Source organism: Astatotilapia calliptera, chromosome 11 (genome assembly GCF_964374335.1).
Source record: "Astatotilapia calliptera chromosome 11, fAstCal68.1, whole genome shotgun sequence".
Classification (NCBI taxonomy): Eukaryota; Metazoa; Chordata; class Actinopteri; order Cichliformes; family Cichlidae; genus Astatotilapia; species Astatotilapia calliptera.
This window is the reverse complement of record NC_137432.1, coordinates 6934653-6956819: the sequence shown is the minus strand read 5'-3', so window position 1 is coordinate 6956819 and position 22167 is coordinate 6934653. Positions and strand designations below refer to the sequence as shown.

The 22167-nt window shown below is 38.1% G+C and overlaps 2 protein-coding genes across 4 annotated transcripts; one reads left to right on the top strand and one right to left on the bottom strand.

Annotated features, from left to right (window-relative positions):
* Window positions 1-1636: 1636 nt before the first annotated feature.
* On the top strand, window positions 1637-17429 carry LOC113031870 (melanocortin receptor 5-like). Its single transcript, XM_026184355.2, has 4 exons — window positions 1637-1835; window positions 1940-2046; window positions 6535-6723; window positions 11757-17429. The coding sequence occupies exons 1-4, from the start codon at window positions 1644-1646 to the stop codon at window positions 12325-12327; spliced, it is 1059 nt and encodes a 352-aa protein (XP_026040140.1). The 5' UTR covers window positions 1637-1643; the 3' UTR covers window positions 12328-17429.
* On the bottom strand, window positions 17427-21137 carry mc2r (melanocortin 2 receptor). Of its 3 annotated transcripts, none has more exons than XM_026184356.2 (3): window positions 20423-20871; window positions 19115-19502; window positions 17427-18430 (listed from the first exon to the last, which is right to left on the bottom strand). In XM_026184356.2, the coding sequence occupies exons 2-3, from the start codon at window positions 19465-19467 to the stop codon at window positions 17875-17877; spliced, it is 909 nt and encodes a 302-aa protein (XP_026040141.1). In that variant the 5' UTR covers window positions 19468-19502; window positions 20423-20871; the 3' UTR covers window positions 17427-17874. The 3 variants fall into 3 exon arrangements, with proteins under 3 accessions (XP_026040141.1, XP_080163889.1, XP_080163888.1); XM_080307763.1 differs by having other exon boundaries at window positions 20522-20871; XM_080307762.1 differs by having other exon boundaries at window positions 19115-21137.
* Between the last annotated feature and the right edge of the window lie 1030 nt (window positions 21138-22167).

Sequence of the window (22167 nt, the reverse complement as noted above, 5' to 3'; positions counted from 1 at the left end):
CCATTCGGTATTTAGACGTACTAACAATGTGTGCAAATTTATAAGTAACCAAAAGCACATCATTTGACATAACCGCAGGGTCCAGTTATGAGGTCATGTGTTAAGAAACAGAGGAATCACTTAGCTGCATGAAGGATTTAACAGTTTGTTTTTTTTCATCTGATTCGTTATATTAGTGACTCTTAACAGTGAAGCTTTCTTATGTGCCCTCTAACTTGAGAGTGTGATGTCAGGTCACTGCACCAGTTTAATTTATTAGGAAAGAGAAACGTTCAAAACAAATGGCAATGAAATTTGTTGTAAATAAATTTTAGCTCAAGCTGAAAGTCAGGAACTATTTTCAAAGCCATCCTTTAGTGATTGTGGCTGTTTTACGTCATTGTAATTAAGTGATTTTCCTTCAAAATGTCAGCAGCCAGCTTATCATATAACACATCCAACTTAATTCAGAGCAGCCAATGACTACGTTCACCTACACTCACATGTATCTGCTGCTTTCAGCGTGGCATTATTGTAAACTGGCTTGAAAAGGATTGCAATATTTTACACATTGCTTGTCTCTGTGTTAAATGTGTTCAATTTGTCTTGTGAAAATGTTTGTAAATTAAATAAAGTACGACGTTATTAGCAGGGATGGGTTACCTTAGCATAAAGGATAGGAACACAGTGAAACCACTAGCTTGCCCAGTTTTACCCAAAGGCAGGAAAATCTGCAAACCAGTAGCTAGCAAAGTAGCAGATTATTGTGCACTCGCTGTATCTTGTCAGTTTACCAGTTTAACACACAAGACCCGGCCAAGAATCAGTCCACCACATAACCTGTAAAGCTACGACATGTCAGATTACACAAATTAAGTGAGGGTTTCTTTTTTTCTTTTTTTTTTATATATGTGAGGCTGCTTCCTGTTCTCCAAATCAAAACTAAATTCAATTCAATTCAATTCAATTTTATTTATATAGCGCCAAATCACAACAAAAGTCGCCTCAAGGCGCTTCATAGATACAGAGAAAAACCCAACAATCATATGACCCCCTATGAACAAGCACTTTGGCAACAGTGGGAAGGAAAAACTCCCTTTTAACAGGAAGAAACCTCCGGCAGAACCAGGCTCAGGGAGGGGCGGGGCCATCTGCTGCGACCGGTTGGGGTGAGAGAAGGAAAACAGGATAAAAGACATGCAGGATAAATCAAGCCTAAAGCAGTCATCTGGTTTTAGTTTGTGTTTAATGTACTTCTATTTGCAGTGCAATACAAAATGTAAACACTTACTCAGAGTGGTTGCTGTCTTGGTTTTATGGAACTTTCCTAGCACCATTTTTTTGCTGAAGCAGGCAGTACTAAAACCACTTTTTATTATCTGATCAGCACCAAGCATTAGAAAAGGATGTTAATGGAGGCCAAACTAGGACCACACACAGGAGTTACATTTGCAAGGAACCGAATACTATTTGTATGTTGTTAAATAAACAAGGTGCTTGGGGTGAATCATGTTTGTTTGCAGCATGTGTAATTGAAGCTGGCATAATATTAAGCATGATCTCAATATTACAAAGCTTACGTGAAAGCATGACACAGTCTCACGTTCTTCTTCTTGTTTCTTCTTTCAGCCTGCTTGAAAAATGGCCTCCAGGTAAGAGTTGCGATGATCCAGACCCGACCCACAGCAGAGATGAATGTGTCTGATGAATCCTCCTACCAAGAGGAGGTGCTGCTGGGTAACTCTACCTGGGGCTACTCCTATTATCATCAAAACTACACCCTGATCCCTCCACTATCAGAGAAGGCTAGCACCTCCAAACCTGCAGCATGCGAGCAGGTCCACATCGCTATCGAGGTCTGTAGCACTTTGGATTCATTTATTTATCTCGTGATTTCTTCTTGGCTACCACTACCCCGACTGTCTCTTCACTGGTCTGTATTTTGATCTCCTCTCCTAAGGTCTTTCTGATCCTGGGTATCATCTCACTGCTGGAGAACATTTTAGTCATCACAGCCATAGTGAAGAACAAGAACCTACATTCCCCCATGTACTTCTTTGTCTGCAGGTAAACTCCTCAGTGGTTTAAGACATAAAGGGGAAAATAACATAATAATGTACGAGGACCACCCAAAACCGTTTTAATAAAGTGAGCTTACCATGTGTAAAAGATTTTGTTAAGCAGCAGTTTATTAAAATATGCTTCTATCCTTCAGTGCTTACTCTCTGTCTTGGTGTAATACAGCCTTTCCCAGGGGCAAAATGCAATATAGGTCCCAAGTGAAACCTTGTTCACTCTTGTCAACATATTAGTGTAAATGGATACATTTAGGATTAGAATACACCCTAATGTAACCATTATAATTGGATAACAATGCATGCCTCCCCTCAAGGCCCATATCATTTGAGTTCACATTGTTATTTTCAAGCCCTTCTCAAACGACCATAACAACGCTGCATCCACACAGGAAGCATTTTGGAGGAATGCGGCGACCAGAGACCACAGAAAGACAATAAAATGTAACAACTTCAAAAAAGCAAAAACAAACAAACAAACAAAACAATGAGATAAACATTTCTCAACTTAGATGCAAGTGATTGAAGCAACTATCAGTGAGAGTGCAGGATACGTTCCATTAGACCATCCTGACTGACCTATGACCTGATAGCAAATACGTTTGAGGATGACCTAGGAAAGCAATTCAGCAGTTCAGTCAATTCAATTCAGTTCAGTTTTATTTATGTAGTGTAAAATCATAACAAGTTACTTCAACTTCTAAGGTAAAGACCCTACAATAACACCCAGAAAGCCTCAGATGAGAAGGAATACATTATATCTCTGACAGAACCATGCAGGGGCAGCCATCCGTTGCCACCAGTTGGGGTTGAGGAAGATGGGTCTAAAGACATACTGTGGAAAAATAATAACAGTACTATTAATAATAACTAATAATGAAATCACAACAACGATCCTGGAATATTCCCTAGCAAACAACTGTCAGCTTCAATGCAATGTGAATAACCCCCTGTGTGGATGGATTTTAGGTATCTGCCAGACACTGAACCGATAACTTTCGGAGTAGCCTATGTTGATGTAATTAATAGACATGAACCGTTATCAATTATGTTTAGAAAGATCCTGATTTATCTTTTGTGACACAAATGATTAAAGTGGTTCAGTCCTGCTTTGTACAACCGAGACAGCTATCCAGGATTAGATTAATCCTTTCTGTTCTAAAAAGGTCATCAATGCTTTTATCGTCTATAGAATTGAATATTGTAATGCACTTTACTCTGCTCCAGAGGCTACAGCTGATGTTGCCTAGCTTTAAAACCACAGAAAGAGAAGCAACCACAACATACCAATCCCTCCCTGTTGCCCTTCACTGGCTAACAGTAGTTTTTATTGAGAATAGTCTGGCTCCTGAGTTCCTCTGGCAGTGCTCTGTTAAAGGTTCATGAATAAAGGTTCTGGAAAGGTCATGAAAGGTTACCGGGCCTTTGCCTACTAGGCCCCTCAGCTGTGGAACTGCCTGGCAGGAGATGCCAAGCGAGCTATCCTACTGGTCTCTTTTAAATTGAAAGCAAGGAGAACACAAGGAAGCATGCCAGCAAGCAAACAAGCAAGTAAGTAAGAAAGGAAAATAATACAAGTAACCATAAAAAGCAATTTACAGTAGATGGCTTACAGGCTCAGGTAGAGCGAACTTTTGTTTTGTAGAAGTGTGACTTCAAGGTGACAGTCTAGAGTATGCTTCTATGTGATTACACAACAGGATTTTTTGCCAGAATTCAAAGAAATAATGAGTTTCAATTTCCAAACCTTCTCCTTTATGTAACTGATTAAAAAGCTCAGTTGTGCAAAAAATATTTTTCTTTTGCCTGAAGTGGAAAAGTTGGTTTATTTATAAAAGCCGAAGAACAGTTGAAGATAATTGGTCATCCTGAGCTTGGCAGAAGCAGATTTCCAATATAATCCAATGTGAAATCTAATCATTCTTTCCACTTAGAAAAATGTCATGCAGCATGTGTTGCCAGAGGAAACATGTGAACTCTTGAAAATGACATAAATCTTTTATCCTGATTATAAATGGTTAAATAAAACCATTTGTAGCAGGGAGTTACAAAAGAGGCTTTTTGATTTTATAATCTTGTGGCCTCCTTAGACTAATCATTAGGTAACGATGATTTAAACAACTTATGATTAACCTTCTTTCTTTAAATTTGTCTCCAACCAATAGAGATCTGTGGACTCAAAAATCATGACATATTTGGGGCAGCTGCCACATCAAAATCAAGTCACACTTTTAATGACCCTACTGTATAAATCAGAAAAATACTTGGATGTCTGTTTTCACATCAGCACCAATTTCTTGTGACTTTGTTTGGGTCTGTCTTCTGATTTGAAAGACTTAATCCTCTTACTAAGACAAAAGCAAACGTGTTTCAGCTGTGCAGAGACACAGCAGACATTCAACTAAGTCTTTGAATTTCTGGCGAGCTGTATAGTGCTTCTGTTCATGTGGTTCTGAATGACTGCCACGGCGTAACACTGAGGTACAGCGAGTTACTGCACGATAACACTTGTTATCTTTTATTTGAAAATCCATTCGATTCATGGGGGGAAAAAGAAATACATTCCTACTTAATGTGTTGTTTTCCTTCTCTCTATAGGTAAGTTGTGAGTATTTGGTGAGTCAGTCCACGATGTTTATTGTGATATAATATGCTGCCTTGGTAACCAAGACAATAGAGGAGAGCCTGTTGCTTCCTGTGGGCTGTAATCTTAACATATTACATGCCACCTCCACTCAACGTGGTGTTAAGAGCTTGTGCTCATTATTATTTCTGTGAGACTTGGCTGTCATTTTCTTTGGCACTTGAACAAATTGCTTTGCCAACAAGGTTCAACTAGATGTCCTGGAGAACATATTATTGTAGTTTCATGAATTCTCATTTGAACACCAAAACACCAAAATGGCACCAAAGCATAGAAATACATCTTAAGCTACATGTTTTAAATATCACCTCTTCTGGCCAAGAAGCTTTTACTCATTATACGAATCATTTGTCAAGTCAAGGCATGGAGTCCAAACGTGGAAAGCTGTGGAAAATCTAGAAAACTAACAACAGCCAGATTGTTAACCTTGCTCTGCGACACCTCTGAAATAATGTGTCAACTAAAACTAGACTTTTCCTGACTCTAAATTTAGTCCAGGGCAAACAATTCAGAGTTAAAATTGGGACTAATCAGGTTCTGAGTGGTGTATCTAGAGAGCTGTAAACATGTTTGTGGTTTTTACAGTGAAAGAACCTTTTCCTTACTTGGCTCATATGTTTGTGTGTGATTTCAGTTCAATTGTGTTAGTACAGTGAAGGAAAAAATAACTGTAAATTCAGACAGATGAGATTGTGCTGAAAAGAACAAGGCAAGGCAAAAATAAATAAATAAATTTAAAGGTGAATCACAAAAATAAAATAAAAAAATAGTCCGAAATGGCCAATTATTCCCTGGACCCCAGAGCGTTAACCAAATAAAACATGAAAAATTTGTGAAAAAATGGGTTCATTTGTGGCATTTTGTGTAAATTTAAGCAATTTGATTATTTCTAATTAAAAAAGATTGTGAAACTTTAGTTAGACTTGTGTTTGTAAATGAATCACCTCATGTTGTGTAGCTTTATTGATTTTATGCTTATTGGGCTACAAAGTTATTCATCATACAGGCTAGTACATAAAATCAAAATTCACATGTTTTATGTAACTGAAATGTTTAATTATGTGGGCTAAAGAAAAAGAAAATTATAGAGTACGTGTTTATATGAAACATCTGTATACTTACTGCTTTTGATGTATTTTAACTGTATATAATACATATTACAGAATGTAACACATGCATATGTGTAAAAAATAAATTGCTTTGATTTTGCCACCCCATTTGATTTCCATGCCACCCAAAGAAAATTTGCCTAGATCCGCCCCTGCCTCTGTTCACACTATGCACACTATATATGTATACTCTGACCATCAGCCACCAGCAGTTATAGGATCACTGTTTTAACCATTTTTGCTGTGGAAAAACATCAAATTTTACATGTAAATATACATAAATAGCATAGACGTGTTGTTTATTTTTAAGAAGCTCTTAAAATATTAGTATTATTTAGAAACAGTGTTTGGAAACAGCATCAAGCGTCTGTCTGTCTGCCTGCAGTGCAGGGTTTTTTTTGTGACCACTTTTAACTGGGGAGATAGGATCCATTTTTCCACCATCTTTGCTGGCTTTGTTGCTTGTGCAAAGGCTGTGAGTGCATGTGACTGTCAAAGCATTGCCTCAACTGCACCTCCGGAGAATGTGAAAGACTGTACTCAGGCATTAAATCAATTAATTGGTTTTCCCAGTATGACTGTGAGAAGAAAGTGTTTACGCAACAGGAGAGCGAATGCAGCTATTCTGTCAGCTCCTGAATACACAGAAGGAAGTGCATATAGAAACATTTATTTGAACATCTGTTTGCAGAATAAAGGTTGTATAAAGTATTTTGGTTTTTTGCAGTTTGGCAGTAGCAGACATGCTGGTGAGTGTGTCCAACGCCTGGGAGACCATCATCATTTATCTTCTCAACAACAGGCAGCTGGTGGTGGAGGATCACTTTATCAGGCAGATGGACAACATGGTGGACTCCATGATCTGCATCTCTGTCGTTGCATCCATGTGTAGCCTGCTGGCCATTGCTGTGGACAGGTAATGATGGAAGGGAGTATAAGCACAAATATATTTTATATATATTTATATATATATATATATATATATATTTTAATTGAAGGCTCTAGTCACAATGAATCCTCATCCATCAGCCCAACACCACAGCCCCCAGTTTCCTAATAATGTTCTTGAACATAACTGACGTGTTACAATTTATAACAACAAAAAAGGACCCTGTAATTTTATGATTAATTTTAAGGAAAATTGAGGCAGTGCTTATTTGGCACTCGTTCAGTTAATTCCTGTCATGTGTTCCCTCTGACATTTCCTTTTTTCTCTCTCTCTTTAAACAGTTTTTATTCATTATCAAGAAAAGCATGAAACATAACAAAGCAAACAAAAAAGAAAGAAAGAAAGAAAAGAAAAGAAAAAAAACCCAAAGGGAATATATTAAAGTCATTATATACCTGTACAAATACACATATGCACTGTTAAAAAAAACATCCTAAAACAACGGTAATATTCCGGCAGCTGGGGCGCCAAAAATACGACCGTAAAATAACAGAAAATAACTGTCCCATAAAAATACGGTTATTTTCAGTAATGAAAATAGAGTTTGTTGAGCTAATTTGACATGGGATTCTGCCTTTTCCAAGTGCTTTTAGACATTAAATTAGGAACATTTTTACGCGATCAAACGATGAAATTACCTATAAACAAGGTCACTGAATGTGGAAATATGAATCATAATACGTAAATGTACAGAAATATACAATTAACAGTTGGTTTACGTAATAATTGATTGCATGCCCTGGGACAGAGACGAGGCTGCCATATCGCACCATCGGCCCCTTTGGCCATCACTAGTAGGTGAAGAGTCCTGACCACGGACACAACGGCGGAGAGCGTCCGAGCCGGGGCGCGAACCGGCAATCTTCTGCTCACAAGGAGAACTGCCAACTTTTGAGCCACGAACGGCCTAACTAGCAGCGATAATAATACTTATGTGATGTAACACAAGCTTATAGGGATCATGTTATATACTTTTCCATAGCATTACATTTGAATTCAACAGTTCAATCTTTCAAATAACAGACAGATATTTGTGAGATCATGATACATTTGTGAATGTATTTTAACAATCTAAATATGCATATGTACAGACAGATACATTTGATAATCATGACAATTATGTTGTATTACATTACAGTGATTTAACATTAATTTACATTCAAAATGTGAAGTCAAAGTCTATTTACGTAACTTTAATGATATTCTAGAAGAACAGAACATTACCGTGAAATGCAGTAAAATACCTTCATATTAGGGTTTTTTTCCTCTGGTCGCAGCGTTACCCGCGACCTTGTTGTTAGTTCACATTCATTGGCCGATGCTTAGCGTCATGTTATTTATATTAATTGCAATTCCTACCTCTACATTTCTTTTTCAAAATATATAATTAGCACAGCGTGTCCGTGCAATGTTTTACATTGTGGCATGCAGAGAAATCTTAACAAAGAAGCTCACAGAGAGAGATTGAGCTTGTTATTTAACCCCAAGCTGGTAGGAGCTCTTTATTAAAACACTTTCGGTGCTACAATATGCCTCAAGGTTCAACAACAGCACAACAGAAGTCCAGGCCCGGCCCTAACCAATCTGGCGCCCTAGGCAAGATTTTAGGTGGCGCCCCCCTACATCTGCAGTGCAGTGTATGTACTCACAAGAAACCGAATAGCTTTGTCTTTGACCTTTTTTTTTTACTTAAAGAAAGCAAATTCACAATCAGAATAATTAACAAGATAAAAAAATATATGAATAAATAAATGAATACAAAAAATAAAAAATGAATATATGAAATACAATAAACTTTTACATACATAAACACAATAAAACGTGTCAACAAGTTGGATAAAATAAATTAAAAATATAATATAAATAAGGCAACAGGAACACCGCTTGATGCTGCTGCAAAACTGGTGGGTTGTGCTGCTGAGGTGGAGGCAACAGGAAGACCGCTTGATGCTGCTGCATCATGGCTGGGTTGTGCTGCTGATGCTGCATCACTGGTGGGTTGTGCTGCTGAAGTGGAGGCAGCAGCGGTAGATGTGGTAGATGGCCCAGGGGTGGGATTTAGAAACTTCAACAGTGCATCTGAAGAGAGGAGTATGTGACACCACTGAGTCTAATAATAAAAACAGATGATTCCAGGAATAAAATGAAATGATATAATATAAATGAAAAACCAAAGAGATATATGTATGATGTTAACTGATATGCAAATTAGATTAGATTCAATTTATTGTCATCATTACAGTGAAATGCTGAATAGCAGAATGCAAAGTAACAGTATAATATCATATGAGAATGTTATGTTATGATTATCTTTGACCGAATCACAGCAGTGCTCATATTAAAAAACAGCATTCCCTCTCATGTGATATTGCTTAATTAACACTAATGATGTGCACTTTAATAACTAGGCTTACAACTATAATATATACAGGGGTGGAAAAGTGACTATTACCTGCAGGGTAAACATTAGCTAACCAGAAGGCAATAACAATGTAAACAAAAAACACCTGCTTAAAAGATGAATACAAATGAGGAATGGTGGGAAAGGTGGGAGTACTGTAATTACCTAACGTTACATTATTATTTTCCATAACAATTTAGCCCCCTCCACAATATTAACTGACGTTAAAACAGTTTTGACCGTTTTGACATCTTGTGTTGATTTTTTGATGTGGCGACGTCCAAAAGGAACCATGATACGGGAAGGGAGGGGGCGCACCGTGCGGGGAGGGGGGGCGTAATGTTGTAACAAATAATATTTCTATTAAATAAGCTTTACTTTGCATTTTAATTAACGTGGGATTATTTTTTGTATTTAGAAATAATAGTACCAACTTTTTTTTTTTTTCAACATTTGTGGCACTGGCGTGGCGCCCCCTGATGGACGGCGCCCTTAGCATTTGCCTATACGGCCTATGCCACGGGCCGGCCCTGCAGAAGTCACTCATGGTACAGCACTCTCTCTACAAAACAACAACTGTCAGTGACGCTACACCACGGCGTAAACACAACATTCAAGATAACAGTTAAAAGTAACGTAACCATAAACAATAGAACAAGAACATGTCCCAAGGCATGATGGGAGACATTCCTGGACGTATTTTTACGATCTAAATATGCATATGTACAACAAAATATATTTAACAAACAAGTAAATTGTGTTTTATTACATTTACAGTGATGTTATGTTATTTTACATTTGACTTGTCAGATCACAGTCTACTTATGTAAATGTAATGATATTCTAGAAAAACAGTACACATCTGTAAAATACACAGTAAAATCATTTGACATTACTATTTTTTGGAACAGTGTGGGGTAAAGAGGAGAGAAAAATACTGCTTGCACTAAATCTTAGTTGTCAGTGCTGAACAGATCAAAGTGTTTTTGTTGTCTCACTGTGTGAATGAATTAAATTTTAAGCAGATGAGTAAACCAGCCTTGATGCAGTTTAATTTTTTGTTTTAAATTGACATTTTATGTCTTAATTTCCACCTTCTTTCTCTGATACACACAACAAATTTGGTTCATTCATCATGGGGATCGCTGCTTACTCTAATGCATCTGTGCAAATGTTAAGACAGGCAGAAAATTTTAGTTTTTTCTACTTTTTACTTTGCAATAAATTATCTGGCAAGACAGAAAACTCAGAAAATGTCCATCTTTCTCTGATTTCCCTTTTCATTCTTTTCCTTTTTTGTATGCTTGTGAAGTAGATTTTAAACCCTTGAAATGTGCAGGTTTTTTTCATCTTCACCATTCGTGTCTTTTTATGGGCTTTTCACATTGAAAAAAATGGATCTTTTAATTTCATCTGAGCTTGAGCTCAACTTGGAGCCTGAATATTTAACAGCAAAGCTGTATTATTAAGAGATGAATATTTCATAAGCACCGATGGCACACTTTCTTGATCTTGTGCTTTCATTTTGACCATTCTATTTCAAAAAGGTCTGCCTCAAATCTCCTAATTCGGTGGGTTAACCTACCATGCAAGTCTTTGGACTGTGGGTGGAAGCCAAAGAACCCACGCAGGTTTACGGAGCACCAGTATGCCGCTCTAAACAGTAATTTTGTAACTTCTTAGTTCTAGAACCTAACAAATGACAATAATTGGAAGAATTGCAATAAGGCCTTCAAACTATTCAGTGCCTGTTCTTTATTAGTTCGTCCTGATTGCACACAACCATTCACAGCTACATTTAGCATGTGATCACTATTTTAAAAGTGTGTCTTTGTTACCATTGATTACCATTTAATCAATTGTCTGCTTAATAATGAATGTAGAATAACTGGAAAAACTGTTCTTTTTTAAATGTTTGTCAGACATGTTGATATTTGATCCATATACATTTAACTGAGTTAAATCTTACTCTTTCTAACATATTGGCATTCCTTTTGTTCCCTTTTCCATGCTTGCTATTCCTTCATGTACTGGAGCATGTATAAAACTGCAAACATTGCATAGATCATCATACTGGATGATACTGTACCATCCCCAGAGGCTGTTTGAAAGAGGTGGACTCGGGTCCATATTAGGCTGACTCTGATTCAGTATATGAATCAGGTATAAATACATGGTGTGCAAGAATCAGGAAACTTGACAATATGATATTAATTTGGTTTCTCAGTGACATTTAATATTTACGAGATTGTCTCAAAGACATATAAATTACATTCATACCAGAGGTTACAACAGAGCCACCAAATAACAAAATTGCACCTTTTATGTATAAATGTACGTTATGCGTGATCAACAACCCAAGGTTGCCTAACGTTATCCTCATTGAATATTGAATGTCTCAAGAATAAATGTCTCACTTCATGTGACCTGTAGTCTGGTTCCCTCTCTGTGAGTTATTGTATTCAGCACACACACAGTCCCCGTTATGTTTAAATGTCAAGTTTTCTGACTTGAAACGATTTTGTAATTCATCAGTGAGCAATAAATGTTGACATAAAATTAGAGGTTACTGAGGTGGATACTATGTTATTATCCACAGGTACGTCACCATCTTCTATGCACTGAGGTACCACAACATCATGACGGTGAGGAGAGCTGGCTGTATCATCGGGGGAATCTGGACCTTCTGCACTGGCTGCGGAATTGTCTTCATTATCTACTCAGACTCCACTCCTGTGATCATCTGCCTGATCTCTATGTTTTTTGCCATGCTGCTCATCATGGCCTCCCTCTATAGTCACATGTTCATGCTCGCTCGCTCGCACGTGAAGCGCATTGCTGCCCTGCCCGGCTACAACTCCATCCATCAGCGCACCAGCATGAAGGGGGCTATCACACTGACCATCCTTCTGGGGATCTTTATCGTCTGCTGGGCTCCTTTCTTTCTCCACCTCATCCTGATGATCTCTTGCCCACGGAATCTCTACTGCGTGTGCTTCATGTCCCACTTCAACATGTACCTCATCCTCATCATGTGCAACTCAGTGATTGACCCACTGATCTATGCCTTCAGGAGTCAGGAGATGAGGAAGACGTTTAAGGAGATCATCTGCTGTTACAGTCTGAGAAACGTCTGCACGAACATCTGTGCTTTGACTGGTAAGTACTGAGAAATAGAAAAGACCAGTGAAAGGATGGGTAAAGTGAACTGACCGAATATGACGCTGGAATAGAAATACTACTACCCAAGGACTGGTTCACTGCACTTTTCAGACAGTACAGTGTACCGTCACACAAGCAACTATTGAAAAGTATAAGCTGGAAAGGAGACTGGAACATTGAGTTATCTCCTAATGCGTCCACCATGTACACAAAAAGTTTACTAGATGCATTATTTTAAGGCTTAGTTAGGATCATCTAAAGTCCAAGCCCATGATTCATATTAACGTGCGTCACACAAAACTGTTTGTGGCCTGCTTTTCATTCTCCCTGACATTTCTTTTATCTTTTTTCCTTTGGCCTTTCTTTTTTAATTGGCAAGATTTTTATTCTCTGTTCCCAGAATATGTCTGATGCAGTAGCCAAATGGATAGACAGGATATTTTTCTTTCAGTGCTGCAAGAGTGCTCATATACTGGCTTTAAATTACAGAACTGCTGCCAAATGTACCCGAATGTACCCTTTGTTAATTTAGACGGCTGGATGTACTTCCTTGAACATTAACCTCACATGCATAAATTAACAAAGGCAATGAAGTCAGCAAAAGTTGGGGAAGGTGTGGTAAGAATTATCCACATCCATATGTTAGTGAGTTTTGTTTAGTTTTTTTTTTTCTCGCTTTTCTTTCAAGCTGTGACTACAAATTAAAACAGCAATTTTACACATCAAAGTCTGTTTCCCAGTTATGGAGAGTAGTGCTTCGGTTAGTAAGTAGTATCTAGTTTTTTTTTAAAGACCCTTAAGCTTTAAATTGTGAAAATGTAACAGTCTACCTAGAACAGCATGAGCATATCAGGGCAGTGAATTATGTTTTAGTTCACTGTCAGTTATGAACTGAATATTTTCCAATATTGAATGCAGAGTCACACACAAAACAAGCGCAAGTGAAACAACACTTATATTTATTCAGATTTTGAATATAATAATCAAAAATCTTTTCCACATCTTTCACAGAGTCCTCTACCAAATCTGTTTGAGATGCTAAATAATTATTTTGAATTTCAGGAGGGTCAGAGAAAAAGAGTAGCACGTCCTCTGCATAGAAGACTCTCTGTCATTCACTGGGTGTTCCATCAGGGCCAGCAATGGTTGTCCAGTTAAATCTAAAACCAGACATCAATTAAAACATTACTAAAGTGAAAGTGATTTCTCAGACATCATTCATGTAATAAAGGATTTCATGTTGGCTGAACTAACCCTGTAAAATGCTCTTTGTAGCTGCAGTTGCCTATACTCTGTTTGTCTATTAGGTACTGGAATCTACAGTTTCACTTATTTTCTTTGGTGTGTACATGTCCTGTTAACAAAGGCAAACTTAGAACAAAAACAAAGACAATTTTAAGATGGCAAAAACGGCAGTTCCCCTTGGTGCCACCTGGATAGTCTGGATGGTTTCACCACTTGCAAGAAATCAATGTTGAGTATTTAATGGAGATTAATGATCCTCACAGGCAGCCACACTACAAAGTTCCTATGATGCACAGAGCGCTTCTTGTGCACCACTACTGAATTTAATCATTAACCATTATTAAACTCTGGCTGTCTCTGCTATAGTTTTGCTTTTGTCCTGTCTCGCTCTGTTCTCTTCTCATTCTCCTAACCCCCAATCAATCATTGTAGATGAGCCTGGTTCTGCTGGAGGGTTCTTCCTGTCAAATGGGAGTTTTTTCTTCCATTGTCATTAATTGCTTGCTCATAGAGGGCCGTGTGATCGTTGGCGTGTCTTTCAAACATTGTAGGATCTTTAGCTTACAATATTGAGTGCCTTGAGATGGCCTTTGTTATGAATTGGTGCTCTATAAATAAAATTGAATTGTAATGCCAGAGTACATTAAAGAATAGGAAGATGCACAAGGCTGTCAGCATATGTAAAAACATAAAAGAAATAATTTAGGTGTATTAAACAGAGGAAAGTGGAGGTTTCCAGAAAATTGGTCAAAGGTTATGAAATGAAGCGGAAAACTGGCAGCTTATTTTATATTTCAAGAAAGTCAAATCCTCTCATTTCCCACCAGTTTCAGCATAATTTATAAATGTAAGATCTCTTATGGTTAAAATCAGACCCTCTTATGGTCTTTTTATGGATCTGCACAGCCTGGATGGCTGCTTAGGTGATCAAGGGCTTTTCCATCAACATCACATGGTTTTAAGGATTATAGGCTTGAAAAATGGTGACGCAGCCATATATTTACATTGAAAATAACAAGAAGAAAACAAGCCTTAACGTGAACATATTGAATACGTTGCACTGTAGGTAAGTAATGACAAGGTCAAACAAATACGTCATAGATCACATAGATTACTTTTTACCACAGAAAGAAAATTTCTATTTTTCAAAGCTTAACAGTTCTTTTTTACTTTGTGACTTTATGAACAAAAACTAAATGTTTTTTCATTAGATCCTGTAGGACCATGCAGCCATCAAAGTAGCCCTATGTATTGATTTCACAGAAACAACTGACTTTAGCATGGAAGATCCAGTTTATTGGTTTTCTTACTAGCATGTCTGTAATTCTTCTTTTACTCCTGGATTTTTCTGCCTGAATGAAGCTGTTGCTGGAGAGGGTAATGGTCAAATGAGCCAGCTGCCATTATATGGAACGGCTTTAATGTCAAATAGCGTCATTTTGTCGATTAGAAATTTTGTCTTGAGAAATCTTTAGTCTGCTTCTGACGCCAAGCTGGAAAAACTGAAGGAAGAAAGGGAAGCATTTGCTTTTAAGATTCAAGAGATAGCATAGGCCCTTAACTACAAAGCGGGATGTGGTTTGAGAGGAAAACTTTCTAACTTTTTTTCCTGGTGACTGCAAAGCAATTTAATTTATCTATAGCCTTTTGTGTCGTGGCAAAATCTTCAAAAGAAGCTGATTAAAGCAGTAAATCCTTTCAATTGTTGACTTTGTTCTTTACTTGCTCACAAATCATTTACTAGTAAGAATACAAGTAATTTACTTTATTAATGTATTAATCATTTGTTCCTTTTAGCCTGTATTGTGTTTTTAATTTCTTCATTCTTAAGAAAACAGGTTGTAATAGAAGACAAACAGGCAGCACTAGAATGATCCATGTTACCGCTCCTTTTATATGGAATTCTTACATCTAGAATTGGGGGATTCTGGGTTGACTTACTGAGCTGATGACAACTGGCATAGCCACTTAACATGACTGCTGACGGGAGGCTTTGTGAAACCAGATAACAATTAGATATCTTGAGTATGCCTAACTCATTTCATAGTAAAGACCCTGATCAGTGGTAGTACAGGTCTAACATTTGGGTTGACTTAAAAAGTGCCAGCGAATGAATGTAAATCAGTGCCATTAGAAAACAACTGTTTTCATATTTAGAATAAATAAAAGCTAAATAAATATAGTCGATTTATAAAGACATTTTTAAAACAAAGGTCTAGTGATGCAGAAGGCACATACGGCTAAACAGAAGCACCACCTGCAGCTGTAAAAGTGATTTCATAATACTAGTGTGCAATGATGGCAGTGTGATGGAGGTAAAATGTTGCCTAACACACCATGAAAGCCCCAAAAAGGCCAGTGCACTGCTCTAATGCAAGAATACTGACAGATTTGAGAGGTTATCTACCTCCAAAATTCAGGTGGTTACAGAGCGGTGACTATCTGACCAATTCTGATTCTTATAGGTTTTAGCACATCTTCAGGTTTTTTATAATAGTTTGTCATTTTAGGAGGAAAACATATTTTGAACTAATGCCGCTCAGATTGCATGCACATGTTCTAAAGGAGGTATATGAGCACTCTTCGACAAACAGGAATTGCATATTGAGCTGATTCTTTTTTTTCTCATACACCTAATGGACTCAGTGTTCCTTTGGAGGATTATGTGTTTACACCCAATGCAACCAAACCCACCAGTTGCACATTATTTGTAAATGGCCTCACTGCAAACACCTTGCTTGTTATCTGTACACTGGAGAAGTTGTCTGCCCTGCTAAGCTGAACTTTTGAATGACATCACTTGTCATCAGCCAGTTTTCTGCCTGCTGCTGTTCGCCCTGTGCTGCATTAGTGCTACACTTAACAAGCAAACGTCTCAAATCCGCCCGGTAGCACAGCAATTTCTGCTATGATCTGAATGTAAAGTCACTGCTCTGTTGAGTCACTGTGACCCCCAGTGATCACTTCTCAATGCCACTCTACTGGGCATGTATAAAGCTATGTAAAGCTGCTTGAAATGTAAAAATGAATGTACAAATAGCTTCACTATACCTTCTGTAAGTGTGTGTTGGTGGTGTCTACCTCCAAACTGAGAAGCTTGACAGATTTTTACCGGAAATGCAGCCATCTGCTGAAACTGCTCTTTCATACAGAATGTTGCTGTGCGGTAGATACTAAAAGAAACGAGTTATTTGCTGTTACGTATCAGTATTTATTGCAAAAACAGAAAGTTGTTTATATTGTTCATGTTTTCAGGCTGATGCATTTTGGTTTGTGGATGGAAAGTAATATAAGAGTTGTTTTAAGAGAAAACAACAGCGCTAAGAGGATGTTTTTCTTCGTTCAGTCTTGTAATTGCCTTACTGTTATTTCCTTTAATGTTTATTGCAAGTACTTTGAAAATGTAAGATCAAAAAAGTATAACACAATGAAAAGTGCTTTGAATATTGATGTAAAACTGTACATTGTTTTGTCTCCATTGTAAGTTTAATTAGTAAAGAAAACAAATATTTTGCTAAGTGTACATCCACTTCCAGTGCAGCATTTGTGCAGTTTTGCAGAATGATTCATTGTTGCTGATTATTGTGAAGTGCTCTGTTTTCGTTCCCACAAAAGGCAGCAGCAAGAACACTGAACATTATATGTTCCTGGATCAAGGTTTAGCTTGTGTTTTGATTGCTCGTTGTATGCTTAGTTCTGTGTATATGTGCAGTGACACAATGCAAACAGCTGTGGGATCATGTTTCATGTTCGGTGATGGCATGAAGAAATGTAAACGTGAGCTTCAGTTCAAATAAGTGATGTTTTGTTGGCTTAAGATGACTTATTTTTTATTGTGTCTGAATAAAAGCAGATAGTGAAATGAGAGCGTTGTCAATTTATTTTCACATTTGTAAATGTGGACATCGTGTCACTCAGGTTTGAGAAAAAAAATGCATGTTCATTGGTAACAGGCTCTCTAAAATGGATGCGTTGGGATGTTAGCACAGGAGGTTCATTTCAAACATGAATGCATTGACACTTCTGAAAGTAGGTAACATCCAAGTGTTGGGAGAAAGGAGGAGACAGTGGATTCAAGCAAAACAGAGAGGAGATTGACGGACAGTAGTCAGTGCCACAGTGCCTACTCAAATACACGGGATGTTAGAATGTCTCTAAAGAATTCCCTTTGGAGAAACAGCTGCTTAGCGGCAACCAAGTTCACAGTTCACGCTAAAATTTGAATATTCAACTGAGCGAAGGACACTTTGATGAAAAGCTAACATTTGACTGGATAAACAGACTAAAATAAAATAAGCAAGCAGGTGTCTCTACGAGCAGAGCTTCCAGTCAGAACAAAGCAGCATCTTCCTCAAGGTGTGCCTGAGCTCGGCGATGCGGAAGGCATATATGGCCGGATCGAAGAGGGCGTGGCTCGTCAGCAGCGCCACATGCAGCTGGAACAGCGATCGGTAACACTCGCAGTAGGGGTTCATGGGGCACACCATGATGATGACAAGGTGGAAAAAAAATGGCGACCAGCAAACCACCAGCGTCCCAAACAGGATGGTGACGGTCTGGGCCCCTCTCATGTTGCTCCCCCACCGCTGCTGGTGATGATTGTTCCTGCCACCAACCGGTAACGCTGCAATCTTTCTGGCATGGATGCGCGCCAGCATGAACATGAAGACATACAGGGAGCAGATAATCACCAAGGAGATGAAAAACAATATGACGAAGCAGATCATGATGAGCTTGAAGTCAAAGAACAATATCATCAGCACGCCCAAGCCCCCGCACACAGTCCAGATGATGCCCAAGATGGCCCCAGTGCGCTGCATTGTCATGATGTTGTGGTATCGGAGTGCATGGAAGATGGTGATGTAACTGGAAGAGAAACAAATCATTTCATTATCTCATAACTTATCACAGGCTGTCAAGGTATAACTGAAAAATAAGTGAAAGTAAGCAGAGTTCCCTTTTAAAAAAAACAAACCTATAAATAAATGTGCATATGTTGCATTCTCTTTTTCTTTGACTGATTTTAAAATTTGGATAGCTGCCTAAAACGTGGAGAAACAGTATCATTGCAGTAATAAAGTATTCATGATTTTTGGGTAGACATGATGGAAGCCACTGCAGTAAGCCTTTAACTGTACATCAAAGAGTCAGAGCCCAGTGGAAAGCTTTTTAAATTCTCCTTATATAAATATCAGCAGAGGATAAATCATTACGGGGCCACAGATCCATAGAGAAACCATTTAGAACATCTAGATTAGCAGCAAATAGAATAAATCATTCGTTGTGTGGCAAATATAACATGGTTGTGGGTTCTTGTAAGTAACAGTCAGTTCTTTCTTTAAAAGGGTTTTCAAATAGCCCTAAGCATTGTTATGCCTTAGAAAATGAGATTTTCTAAGGCATAACAACAAAAAAAAATGAGATTTTGGGGGATGAGTAGCCTAGAGTGGAATATTTTCATCTCGCCATGAAAACCATTCTCCACACTATAAAATAAACCATTTTAAGATAAAATATTTATGTTTCCATATCCAAGAGCTCCATACATACCGGTCCACGGCAATGGCCAGGATACTGAAAAAGGACCCCAAGAAAGACATGCACAGCAGGGAGTCGATTGCATCGTCCAGCGTGGTCTCAGAAGAGCCTTTCTTATTCAAGTGTCCCACATCAGCAAACACAATCATGAGGTTTTCCAAGGTTTTGGTCAGGCTGGCGATGGCGTGGAAGGCTGCCAGGCTGCAGATGAAGCAGTACATTGGCGAGTGGAGGTTTCTGTTCCGTATGACAGCTACCACAACAAGGAAGTTCTCTGCAAAGCTCACCGCTCCGATGGTGAAGAAGACGGGGTTGGGAACCACCACCTCAGGACAGTGCGATTGGTTCAATATAGAGCTGTTCATTGTTGGTCAAGACAGTGGTCGTCCAGGATTAAATGCTGATTAAAGGCAGATGTTTACTTTGGGGCTATTTTGCATTGAAAGTTTATTAAGTTTAATAATATTGTTTCACGAATTGGTTTAAATATGACATTTTAAACTGCCTTCATTCTTACATTTACAAAAACATTTTACCTGCTGACCTGTTTTTAACATAGAGATCAAGTTTAAACTGATACCTGTGACTTAATGAGTCCTATAAAGGTCTCAAAATTTAGATTTACACACTTTGCAATATCCTTCAACTTTCTTGTCATCAATAATTTCATGAAATCACGACAAAAATATTTGCTGAAAACCTAAAAAAAGTCAACAAAAAGTAACAATTGTTTTTATAGATACAAATTTGAATTTAAAACACAAATTAATGGTAAGAGACTTACTGACTAAATTTATGGACAGCTGCCAAACAAAACAATGGAGCTAAACTACAAAAATACAGGCAGCAGGTTTACATATATAAAAAATAAAATAATAATGTCACATGCTACATAATGACATAATATTAATGTTGTTTTTAACAGGCTTTCTTTTGTGTTGCTATTACAAAGAATGAACATTAGTTTATGGTTAACTAGATCAGGACTGTCACAAGCTTTGACCTATAACCTATTTATCCAAGAGGTGAAAGACTTTGTAACTGGGTTTGTAGAAGTGCTATAAAGATTAAAAATACATTTTAAAAATTGGAATAATAACTAGTTGCAGTAGTTTTCACAAAAGAAATATAACCATGTTAGGTCAGATTTGAGGTTTTCCTTTTAAGCTAAGCTTAGACAATATATCATGTTTTAGTGAGAAAGTAAAATAGTAGTATGCAGCTTGTTTGCAGTAAAGAAACATTAATGCTAGATGAGAAACGATAGAAGCAAAGTGGTTCTGAGTTTCAAAATAATTACAAAAGTTCATCTATTGTTACCTTAAAACATAATTGATTTTTGTTGAGTGAAACAAAAAAATAAAAATATAAAAGACCAAGAAACAAAAATTACTCCACGTGTTACAGCAAGAGTCTGACCTCAGGTGGAGGCCGTGGGTTGTTTTCAGCTGTCCTCCACTGGGTAATCGCAAGAGCGAAGGTCACGTTTAAGAAAACACGCACAGGGCCGCTGAAAACAGGCAGCTCGCTGCAGCTCCCGTGGAACAAAGTGTCTTTCTCATATATGTCCAGGTTTAAATCGAGGAGTGCTGGCTCCGGTACACCTCAGTCAGCTGTGGCCACATCAGCCTCTCTGCTGTTCACATGAGGGGCAGCCAATCGATTTTTTCATTCTGTTTGTTCAGAGCTCACAGATGTTATTTCCAAACTGGTTTACGTGTGATTGCAGTGCTGTGTTTGGTGGTCTTCTTGTCTTTGAGTCTGGTGCAGATGTTTACGTGATGCTTTCACCTGTAAAAAACAAGCATGTTATTAAAATTCTTCTTCTGTTAGAGATTCTACGTGCATTGTTTGACTGTTCAATTCTGTGTGAATCATATAGCGTACAACATTTATCTTGTGCTTTGTCTGTGACGAGTTGTGTGACCTTTAATTTAAAGCTCGCCCGATGTCTGTGTATTCTGCCATTCCATTCGAATGCATTTAGTCCCACCTTTGTAATTGAACACTGTCCTTTTATATAAAGAAAGCACTCTGTGATCTTGGCTGTGACTCAGAATTCCTGTCAGGCTGCAGTCTGAAGATTATTATAATAATTATATCCAAAAGCCTCTGATCCCTTTTTATTATGACATTCTCAGAGCAGCTTCAGTCCTCGCAAAGATGCCACATTAAATCCAGTTAAAGCATGTTTTCTAGTTTATTTTACCATATAAGCATAATAGTTTTTAAATAGCCTTTCAATGAGACTATTGGCATTTCCACGGCAAACTCATGTCATGTTTCCAAATTGCCACATTTGCCACTATTCGCTTTCTTTTAATTTTTATCTTTCAGTTATCATTTTATTAAGCTTAGGTAACAAACACTTGCTTAACTTTGAAAAACAAATTATATGGTATATATTCTGATAATATAAGGACAAGCCTGCCTTATATGTCAATGTCTGACATGGTAAACTGTGCTGTGTATACCAGTGAAGCAAGTGTTTTTGATAGTGCACACATTTGAAGATGACTATATTTTTCTAAATACATGCCAGCTGCTTCCAGCAGTATCATAATCAGCTGACTGTTTGAGCTACATGTCAACATGCTAACTAGGCATGCTGCCAAGCCAAGAAAAGAAATTATATCTACTCTTAAATTACAGCCCGTTCTCAAATTAACAACTGATTGGTCTCGAGGAAGCACGGTGGCACGGTGGTTAGCACTGTTGCCGCACAGCAAGAAGGTCCTGAGTTCAATTCCAACATCAGGCCGGGGTCTTTCTGTGTGGAGTTTGCATGTTCTCCCCGTGTTTGTGTGGGTTCCCTCTGGGTACTCCGGCTTCCTCCCACCGTCCAAAGACATGCAGCTTGTGGGGATAGGTTAATTGATTAATCCAAATTGCCACTAGGTGTGAATGGTTGTCTGTCCCTGTGTGTTGGCCCTGTGACAGACTGTCGACCTGTCCAGGGTGTACCCCGCCTCTCGCCCTATGACAGCTGGGATAGGCTCCAGCGCCCCCCGCGACCCTGAAAAGGATAAAGAAGCGAATGGATGGATGGTCTTGAGGAAAAGCCT

Excerpts from the sequence above, each read along its gene's own strand:
- LOC113031870 (XM_026184355.2), top strand. The coding sequence starts at position 1,644 with ATGATCCAGACCCGACCCACAGCAGAGATGAATGTGTCTGATGAATCC. Across the intron at positions 2,047-6,534 it reads ATGTACTTCTTTGTCTGCAG|TTTGGCAGTAGCAGACATGC; the intron begins GTAAACTCCTCA and ends GGTTTTTTGCAG. Across the intron at positions 6,724-11,756 it reads CTGGCCATTGCTGTGGACAG|GTACGTCACCATCTTCTATG; the intron begins GTAATGATGGAA and ends TATTATCCACAG.
- mc2r (XM_080307762.1), bottom strand. The coding sequence starts at position 19,467 with ATGAACAGCTCTATATTGAACCAATCGCACTGTCCTGAGGTGGTGGTT. Across the intron at positions 18,431-19,114 it reads CTGGCCATTGCCGTGGACCG|TTACATCACCATCTTCCATG; the intron begins GTATGTATGGAG and ends TTTCTCTTCCAG.